Source organism: Pseudorasbora parva, chromosome 3, assembly GCF_024679245.1.
Source record: "Pseudorasbora parva isolate DD20220531a chromosome 3, ASM2467924v1, whole genome shotgun sequence".
NCBI classification, from domain to species: Eukaryota; Metazoa; Chordata; class Actinopteri; order Cypriniformes; family Gobionidae; genus Pseudorasbora; species Pseudorasbora parva.
The window spans coordinates 21,326,675-21,337,594 of NC_090174.1; the positions used below are offsets into that span (position 1 = coordinate 21,326,675).

The 10,920-nt window shown below is 42.7% G+C and overlaps 1 protein-coding gene across 2 annotated transcripts; it reads right to left on the bottom strand.

Moving 5' to 3' along the window:
- Positions 1-715: 715 nt before the first annotated feature.
- LOC137070710 (uncharacterized) lies at positions 716-8,054 on the bottom strand. 2 transcript variants are annotated; one of them, XR_010904312.1, is made up of 2 exons: positions 1,301-8,054; positions 716-863 (listed from the first exon to the last, which is right to left on the bottom strand). XR_010904312.1 is itself a non-coding variant. In XM_067438085.1 (2 exons), exon 2 carries the CDS (start codon positions 7,266-7,268, stop codon positions 1,563-1,565), a length of 5,706 nt encoding a protein of 1,901 aa, XP_067294186.1. In that variant the 5' UTR covers positions 7,269-7,472; positions 7,910-8,054; the 3' UTR covers positions 716-1,562. The 2 variants fall into 2 exon arrangements, 1 of the variants encoding a protein (XP_067294186.1); XM_067438085.1 differs by having other exon boundaries at positions 716-7,472; positions 7,910-8,054.
- Between the last annotated feature and the right edge of the window lie 2,866 nt (positions 8,055-10,920).

A 10,920-nucleotide genomic window follows, 5' to 3' on the forward strand; every position in this document is an offset into this window, starting at 1 on the left:
AAACCATGAAGTTCGAGTTCGTAGTTGAATATGCAGTGAATATGCACCTGGCTGGTGTTGGGATAGAAGATATGGATTTATGGAGAGGGGCGCCATCATCTGGTGTGAAATCATGCTGCAATCAACAGTTAATGCGAATAATGACATTAACGCTATGACTGTAAATACACAGGAACGAATTAACAAGAAGATTCATTGTTAACAAACAGTTTACAAGTGGATCATGAATGTGTGAGATGTTATCTACTTTACATGTGCTCAGGTTTTACAAATTACTCATTGATTATTCAATTACTCACACAAAGTAAGCATTGTTTTTAAAGGACCAGTAATGGAAACGGCTGTAATACCTTATTAATATTAATTAGTGATAAAGTTGGGAGATTTGTTTTTGAATGGTGTCAGGAACAGCACAAATGAATTAAATTAAATCATCAATCATCGCCCTTAATAGAGACTTGCAGTATAAGTCAGTATAAGTAAAAATAAATAAATAAAAGCAAAATAAAATAAAAGTGTTAACATTTGACACAAATCTAATTACATATTAGCATTTGTCATAGCCAACTAGCGAACATTACCTGTGCACTTCAACAATAAACTGTATAATGCTCTTACTGCCTTAGATGCAGCTTTTGGTGGACAAAACGTGCAACTCTCCAACAGTCGCTGGTAAAAAAATAAAATAAAACTCAATTTGTGGGTGAGACTAGTGTGGGTGCTGGTGGATAATGAGCAGGCATAAGGCGTCCGGTCAGAGACGAAGAACACTTTAATGGCTTGATGAATTGTAGTACATTGTTAGATGGATGGCAGAATGATACAGAGTAGTTTGGACTGTATTATGAGTGGTATGAGTGGTTCTAAAACAATAGAAACAACAATACCCAGTTAGTAATGCAAATAATAACAATAATTAAATCACTTCGTCACTTAAATATACAATATGTATATACTTATACATATATAGTGATGCATAAGCTAGATTAGCACTCGTGAAATTAGCATCACTTTATCTGCCACGTGAGCTCGGGATAATCGACACGTATTGCCTAAATAACATGCTTAAGATCACTTTTACCGTACATAATAACATACACATACTCAACGAGGCTCAAAGTATCTCAAAACATTAATATTTAACTTTCTCTGTATGCTTTCACTAGCGTTGCATATGATGCAATAGGTACACAACGCTATGGCGCACATCCGCGATTACAACAAATTAACGGCAATACAATCAAAACATATTAACTATGGCTCTTTAAAGATAATGAATAACATAAACTAAGTCACTCACTTGTTTATGAACGCACTCTGAAACAACAACAACAGCGGCAGCGAATCCTCTATTAGAGCTCTCCGAACTGCGTTCTGTGGGTCAATACTGAACTCTTAAAGGGGAAATACCTCATTTAACGTAAGGTATCTAAAAGTCCACAAGAGGGCACTAATGTATCTACATATGTATTCAAAGCCTTTTCTACAGCCGCCCCCACATTTCTGGGTAAATGTGAAATCAGAAAAGGCACTATCCCATAAGGGATAGCACGAAGGGATCCTCAGTCTGGTAGGGCTGGGAGGCTGATCAGACGGGTGATGGGACGAAGATAAGTTTTCTTCTTGACTTCTACCTCTGCCGTTCTTGCTCTCCCATCTTCTCCAGGAAAGACTTTAGTTACTTGTCCAACTGGCCATAGAGCTCTGGGTAACTGATGATCAACAATCATGACAACTGTACCAGGTTTTAAGTTCTCGCTCTCTCTGTGCCACTTCTGGCGGACTTGCAGTTCTGGGAGATAGTTACGGAGAAAGCGTCTCCAGAAGTGGTCTGCTAAAAGCTGGCTATGTCTCCACCTACGTTTGCTCAGCAACTCTGACTCAGGGTATACTACTTGAGGCAAGGATGAGTCATGCCGCCCCATGAGCAGCATGTTGGGAGTAACAGGGTCAGGATCTGCTACATCTGAGGATGTATATCCTAGGGGCTTTGCATTGAGAATTCCTTCGATTTCCACTAGCACGGTACGTAGGACTTCTTCTGTGACAATCTGATCCCCTATAGTAGAACAGAGGGCTGACTTCAGGGATCTTATCTCTCTTTCCCAACAGCCTCCGAAGTGTGCAGCACCTGGGGGGTTGAACTTGAAACTGATCTGGTGGCTGGCTAATTGCTCCTGTAGCGATGGCTGGAGCTCAGCAAAATCCTCTTGTAAAGCTCTCACACCACCTCGGAAGTTTGTACCTTGGTCTGATATGATCTCAAATGGCTTGCCTCTGCGGGAGATGAATCTTCGAAGAGCCATTAAGAATGAATCAGTGTCCATCTGATAGAGCAGGTCAAGGTATACAGATCTTGTTGTCAGGCATTTAAAAATGATCCCCCATCGTTTCTCTTGTCTGCGACCTATCTTGATGAAGTAAGGGCCGAAACAATCAACTCCCGTAGAGTAGAAAGCGGGCTGCAGCAAACGCAGTCGTGAAGGAGGGAGATCGGCCATCCTGGGAATGCTGGGTTGACCTCTCCATTGTCTACACCCCAAGCAATTTCTCTGGTGTTGACGAATAGCTTCTCGACCTCTCAGTATCCAGTATTTACGACGCATTTCTGCGAACACCCTTTCCGGTCCTGGATGGTGTAAAGTTTCATCAAAGTCCTTGATGATTAGTCTGCTCAGGGGATGTTTAGGCTCCAAAACTATGGGGTGAATAGTGAATTCGTCGAGTTGATCTGTACGTCGGAGACGGCCACCGACTCTGATGAGGTGTGTATTGCTATCGTACTCTGGAGCAAGGCACAGGAGACGACTGCTTAGAGGTAGAGGTTTACCAGATTTCAGATGAGCAATCTCTACTGGAAAGCTTTCGGTCTGTGCTTGATGAAGGAGGGCAAGTTCTGCTTTTCTATAATCCTCAGCTGTTAGAGTGTCCGTACCGTTAGCCGCCCCGTGTAAGACTCTGGCTGTGGATGTGAGTAGTTGGTTATAGGACTCAAACTGGTCGCTATCAGGTAAGGCCGGATCGGTGACAGGAACTGTGAGTCCACAAAATATGCCTTGTTTCAGCTCTACATCATTAGCAGGGAGCCGTATGGGGGGACTCTGAGGCCACTGATCTGGGGGTAGGAGGAGGAAAGGTGGTCCCTTACACCATCGACTCGGCTTCGCTAACTCTGCTAACGTCTTACCCCTCGTGATGTCGTCAGCTGAATTAGACTTAGAATCAACGTAACGCCAATCTTTGGGGTCTGTCATATCCTGTATCTCTGCTACCCTCGTGCCAATGAAGACTTTAAATCGGCAGGATTCAGCTTGGATCCATGCCAGCACGGTAGTGGAGTCGGACCAGAGCGTGACCTGAAACAGAGGGATACTGAGTTCTGCCTTCAACAACTTGGCGAGTTGGGCTCCGGTCAGAGCTGCGCACAACTCAAGGCGAGGGATAGACTGTTGTTTCTTAGGGGAAACTCTGGAACGGGCAGTCAAGAAAGATATCTCCACATCACCTTGAGGGCTGAGGGTGCGGAGGTAGGCTACTGAGCCGTAGGCTCGCTCAGACGCATCACAGAATATGTGTATGTCTCTGATACTCTGTGGGTTATCCAACTCTGATGTGACGTAACATCTGGGAAGGGAGATGCGCTGAAGATTTGGTAACTCTTGCTCCCATGTTAGCCAAGCTTGGAGCAACTCTTCTGGAAGGTGAGGGTCATCCCAATCCCTTTTCTTGTCCCAAAGACGCTGGACCAGGACTTTTGCTCTCGTGGTATACGGAATGATGTACCCCAAGGGGTCATACTGACTGGCTAGAACCTTGTATATATGTCGCATAGTAGGGGCAGAGCATTTAATGGGACGATATTTGTAGGCCAGGGTATCTGAGTTACATTGCCATTGTAGTCCGAGTGCAGACTCCTGAGTGTCTGGTTGTCCTTGGGTCAGCAACAACATCAGGCTACTTGACTTGGCTTCTGCTGGGATGTGATCAAGTACTTGGGGAATGTTACTGGCCCATTGTCTCAGATCGAACCCTCCTGTGGCTAGGAGATCTCGTAGCTTGGATGCCAGTGCACTGGCCTCATCTTGGGAGCAGAAACTCTGAAGGAAGTTATCTACATAGAATGACTTCTCTATACTGTATCTGACATCTTCGTTTAGGTGACTATGGTCGATGACATGCTTCTGGAGCGCAAAGGTCGCACAGCAAGGGCTGCACGTCGTCCCAAAGGGGAGAACTTGCCACTCATACACTTGTGGGGACTTCTCTCTGTTTAGGTCCCTCCATAGGAATCGTAGCAGTGGGCGGTCTTCTGGTAGCAAGCGCACCTGATGAAACATGCCTCGGATATCGCTACTCAATGCGACAGCATGTTCACGGAACCTCAGGAGTACAGACAACAGGGAAGGGCCCAGTGTGGGACCAGGGAGAAGCAATTGGTTGAGATTCTTCCCTCCATGTTGGAACGAACAGTTGAATACAACTCTTTTCTTGTCATTATGTTGTGTCATGTGGTGAGGGATGTACCATGCCTCCTCAGCTTGATCCACTTGGCCTGGAGGTATCACCCGTGCATATCCTGCCTCCTTCAACTTGTTCATCTCCACTTGATAAGCTTCTGCTTGTGCTGCGTCCCTGGCTAATCGCCGCTCTATTCCTCTGAGACAAGGCAGAGTGGTATCTGCTGAGGCTTGCAGGAGAGGCATATCTTTAACTCTTAATAAGGGTGTGGCATACCTGGCGACTCCATCTACGGGAACTCTGATAGTCTTGGACTCGAGCAGTGAAATGGCTTCGTGGTCTTGCTTTGAGCGTGTAATGAGTTTCTCACTGCGGTAAGGGAGCACGTCCAATTGCCACAATTTCTCAACTTGTCTGTACAGGTCAGTATAGGAGTCTGATGTAGCTGTGAAGAGGCACTGTTGGCTAGGAAGGCGATGTTTGATCTCTTGAGTTGGACCTTGAAGTGTCCAACCTAGTCGGGTCTTGATGGCAGCAGGGCCATTAGGCGGGCCGAGACGGACTGGTTCTACTGGAGTGATAAGAGCAGGGTAATCCGACCCTATAAGGAGGAGTGGTTGGACGGATTGAACATGCGGTAACTGTAGACCTTGTAGATGGTGGAATTTACGTTGTAACTCCTCTACTGGGTATGTATGCTCAGCTAATCCCAGAGTCTCTGCAGTAAAGGCTTGATGGATCCTGAATGAGGTCTTAGGTTGAGAAGCTGGCGACACTGTGAAGGTCACTGATGCACCTCGCAGCTTGTGGAGGTCTTGTCTTACTGTGCGTAATACAAGCTCTTCTGGCCGACCAGTTAATTCGAGTTGCTGTGCTGCAGAATGAAGGAGGATGGTACGTTCGGAACCATCATCTAAGAGGGCATAAGTCTCTAGACAGTGATTTCCATTTCTCAACAGCACTTTACAGATCTTCAACAAAACACGCCGGCTGTCAGTGGGACGATCTAGGTACAATGTCTCTGTGGTCGTGTTTACCAAACAACTTTCGGAAGGTCCGATCGTAGGTCTCTCTGGTGTCTTCACAAAGCCTCTATCATTAACCTCATGAAGGACGTTAAGGTGTCGGCGATTACAACTCTTGCAAAGTGTCCTGAGGTTACATTGTGCGGCTTGATGGGCTCTTCCACAACGCCAACATCTCTTGTGTGATTGGATCCACTGCACTTTCTGATCTCTATTCAGTCTCTGGAAACTAGCACACCCATTCAGGTAGTGGTCTTGAGCATCGCAGTATGGGCAGAACACCTTCCTGTCTCTGGGCTTGGGGTCGGGAACTTTAACTAGCGGATCGCTAATTTCTTTCTCTGTGCCAAGGAAGATACTTGTGGCCTTGACTGGCTGTCTCGAGTCTCTCTGAGGTCCCCTCTTGTGAATGGGTAGAGGCTTGCTTGCTAATGGATAGAACCTGGTGCTATCTTCTTGAACCTGCAGCTCAAACTCTAACCATGTTGATAGGTCTAGCAAGGTTGGAATGGGAACTTGTTGTGGATGGACAGACCGTCGAAAACTAGTTTGTAGATCATGCGGAAGCTTACACAACAGCCTTGATACATGGGAACCGCACTCAAGTTCCATGTATCCTTTATTTCCCAGTTGCTGAAGCATACTCACTAGTGAGCGAACTTTCAATGCGAACATCCTGAAGGCTCTCACATCACCATGACTGACATTCGGACCATCCATAAGCTCAGCTATTCTCTGAAGGGCCAACTGGTGGGGTTGTCCATACTGTTGGTTAAGCGCCTCCATAGTCTCTGAGAAGGGGAATGATGAGTTGCAATAAGAGTCAGCAATCAGCAATGCCTCCTCTAACTTCAGGTGATCGACGAGAATTTGGTATTTGAATCTCTCTGTAGCGTCTGCTGGCAGGATGTTCTCCAGAGCTATGCGCAGCCGCGAAAACTCTCTAGGATCTGACTTACAAAAGTTTGGGATGGTGGGAGCTGGTCCCCTATAGGTGGTCTCTTGACTGGGAGGAAGACGTACTCTGTTCGAGCTGTAGCCACTTCTGCTATCCTCGCCTCTGTCATGAGGTGTCTGATGGAAAGTCTGACGCGGGGTGGGTCGAGAACTAGTAAGCTGTGATGTTCTCTCCAGCTGCTGAAGTCTCCTTTCTAAGTCATGCAGGCGATCTTGTCTGAATGATTCAGCTGTGTTTTCACTCATTCTCTGAGAAAGTTTGAATCTTGGCAGAGGGATGGGCCTGTTATCTGTAGTGATCTGCTGAGTACGGACGCGAGGTTGAGGAACAGGGGAAGATGTGCTCTGTGGATGGTGACTGGATCTATCACTCACTGCAAGTAAGCTCAACTGTGCTTCCAGGGCCTCATTCCGCTCCTCCAGTTTCCTTATCTGTTCAGAGGAACGACGTCGCAGTTCATCTGTCTCTTTACGTAACTGCTGGAACTCTACTAGAACTTCTGATGACAGCTCTGGGACTGGGTAAGTATGTGCTCGCTGTTGTTCGTACTCACTACTGGGACTCCACTCTATCAGAGGCTGCTTGGACTGCATGCTGGCTCTATACTCGATGGAGGAGTGGGCTAACTTGGGTGCAGCTGCTCCTAACAGTTCTGAATCATCACTCATCTCAGGGGAAGAATCTACTCTCTGTCTTGATTGGAACCTCGGTTGATGATCAGTGAGTTCGAAGTCCGAAAGGTAGCTAGGGAGTCGCACCGATCGTCTAGGTCTGACGGTGGGCTCATGAAGGACATGTCTTGAATCTGTATCACTTTGATCCATCATTCTTATGACAGCTCCTCAACTCCGGCTCGAAGGACCATTTGTGGGTGAGACTAGTGTGGGTGCTGGTGGATAATGAGCAGGCATAAGGCGTCCGGTCAGAGACGAAGAACACTTTAATGGCTTGATGAATTGTAGTACATTGTTAGATGGATGGCAGAATGATACAGAGTAGTTTGGACTGTATTATGAGTGGTATGAGTGGTTCTAAAACAATAGAAACAACAATACCCAGTTAGTAATGCAAATAATAACAATAATTAAATCACTTCGTCACTTAAATATACAATATGTATATACTTATACATATATAGTGATGCATAAGCTAGATTAGCACTCGTGAAATTAGCATCACTTTATCTGCCACGTGAGCTCGGGATAATCGACACGTATTGCCTAAATAACATGCTTAAGATCACTTTTACCGTACATAATAACATACACATACTCAACGAGGCTCAAAGTATCTCAAAACATTAATATTTAACTTTCTCTGTATGCTTTCACTAGCGTTGCATATGATGCAATAGGTACACAACGCTATGGCGCACATCCGCGATTACAACAAATTAACGGCAATACAATCAAAACATATTAACTATGGCTCTTTAAAGATAATGAATAACATAAACTAAGTCACTCACTTGTTTATGAACGCACTCTGAAACAACAACAACAGCGGCAGCGAATCCTCTATTAGAGCTCTCCGAACTGCGTTCTGTGGGTCAATACTGAACTCTTAAAGGGGAAATACCTCATTTAACGTAAGGTATCTAAAAGTCCACAAGAGGGCACTAATGTATCTACATATGTATTCAAAGCCTTTTCTACACAATTTGAGCTCGATTTTGGTAAAGATTTTAATAATATTATAACATAAGTGTCTGACCATAAATAAAGCCTCAATAGCCTGTTTTGGATACAGATCAGAAAAGCACACTCTGTGACCGGGGATGGTTGTAACATTTTTGACCTTTCTGTCTATATCTTAGAGTAGTTTTAAGCTATGTAATCAAAATGTGATTCAAACTAGTTACAAGTGTCTGCTATTAAATGAGATAACTATTGTCTTTGCAACACAAACAGAAAATGCATGGTTTATTCTGTTTATTCAAACACGAGGAGTGAATGTTACAATTCACCCCATAGTCTGGGTTAGTTGTAACATACCCGGGGGTGAGATGTAACATTATGATATCCACCGGGGTGAAATGTAACATAATGAAAGGATTATGGGAAAAAATATATTTTGAAAGATTTTTATTCAAAACTAACTTTTCGATATAACTGATGTGTGTGTCACTCTCAGTCTCAGTGTGTTTGCCACTCTTAGTCGTAGTAAAAGACCATAACAAACTGAACTTGAACACAATCATTATGTGTGTACACATGTTTATCACTGTCAGTCATAGCATTAGCCATAGTAAAATATTGAAATTGAACACTTGAACGTGTGTGTGCGTGTGTGTAGGGTGACCATATTTTGATTACCGAAAACCAGGACACTTAGCCTGGCAATGAGATACTCAAATGATACTCGAAGTTTACTCAAAGTTGCCTTATTAATTTCAATACATTTAAAGTCCCCCTCTGTATGGATAGAAAATTGTTATATTAGGGCCAGGACAGAACTTGAAAACAGGACATGTCCTGGGAAAACAGTACGTTTGGTCACCCTAATGTGTGTGACTCTGTTACAACTAACCCAGACTCATGTAGCCATGAACTAGCCAGCCTTACAGCTAACAGCTAAAACATTAGCACTAACGTGGATTACACATATCTACACAGACACACAATAAACATAATTTAAATGAGATGTTTCTGAAATTTCTGTAACAAAAATTAAAAAAGTAAAAAAAAGTTACTTTCTTACGTCAAAATAGTTTTTTTACTCTAACATCTGCGATGTCTGCCACAGAGCTCTACTTTATCACATGTGGAATAAGGACTAAACTGAGCATGTGTGAAGTTAATTTGATGATTTGTAACTAGTTACAACAGAATAACATTCAACTCTCAGTTGAGTCTTTTGCTTATAGGAGAAACTGTAATAATAGTATGCTGTGTGGTTAAGGTAAGCAAAGACTAAATATTGCTTCTGTCTTTTGCATTTCACAAAGGTATTATATTATTATGCCTTTTGCTATGCTATAACACAAGGTTACAAAATAGTGTAAAATGCTTTCACTGCTGTACCTCTTAAGAGCTGGAATGAAGAGGAATGTTAACATTTCCTTAATAACATAAACCATTGTATACCTGGTATACCTAGCAATATTATACTTACCAAATTTTTAGCAGATGTGCCTTACCATTCTGTCATTATTTAGCTCATGTTTTTTGAAACCCTTCTGACTTATTCTGTGAAACATTAATGCTGAATAGTGTCACTGTTTTCATACAATTACAGTTAATCAGACCAAACGATTAAATGAAAGTGCTGGCTCAAAAAAAAAAAAAAGTTTTCAAAAATCAGACCTCACTCTGATGAAACATCATAGTTGTGCCAAGGACAGCTAGAAGATTTTCAGTGAACAACTTAAATTGCGGTTCCTCACACAAAACTATCATATGGCAGAAGAAGGACAGGAGTCATGTGGACTCACTATTTTTATGATACTTTTATGATGCTTTTGTGTCCTTTTGGATGCTTGAAAGCCTCATAAAAGCTACTGGGAATATGAGCCCACGAACCAGAAGAGAGAAAGAGAAACACTGGGTCCTGTAACCCAGTTTCTTTAGAAGACTCAGATAAAGGGATAAGTCATCCAAAAATGAAAATTACGTTATGATTTAAAAAAAATACATAAGCAATGCGTTTTTTTAAAGAAAAGTATCCATATTTAAAACTTTATAAAGTGAAATTTAGCTTCCATCTTCTGTTTTCAACTTACGAAGAAAGTGTAACGCAATCCGCATTTCAAAACACTTTCGCTGCATCCTATTGTCATTTTCACTTTTTTTTTTGTTAGTTTATTATGGAAAGTGGTCCACCAGAAGGTAGATATTTTACTTTATATCGTGTTGAAAGGTTAGTTCACCCAAAAATTTAAATTATTTCATTAATTACTCACCCTCATGTTGTTGGCCCGTAACACCTTCGTTCATCTTCGGAACACAAATGAAGATATTTTTTTGTTGAAAACTGATGGCTGAGAAAGGCTTCAGAAAGGCCTCCATTGGCATTCAGTACATTCCCACTGACCCACTCACAAGACCCATAAAAGGCACTAAAGATTTATTTACAAAGTAATTCTGCTAAAATTTCAACAAAAATATCTTCATTTGTGTTCCGAAGATGAGTGAAGGTCCTACAGGTATCCAACAACATGAGGGTGAGCAATTAATGAAATCATTTTCATTTTTGGGTGAACTAACCCTTTAAATGTGGATATTTTTCTTACAAAAATGCATTGCTTTGCTTCAGAATGTCGTTTAATAACCTCCCGGAGCCGTGTGGATTACTTTTGTAATGGATGGATGCACTTTTTTTGGGCTTCACATTTTGGGCTTCCATTTACAGCCATTGAAAAGCTTTGATTATCCAGGACATTTTTTAATATAACTCTGACTGCATTCGTCTTAAAGAAGAATGCCATACAGGATCATGGGATCATTTTCATTTTTGGGTGAACTATCCCTTTAAAGAAGC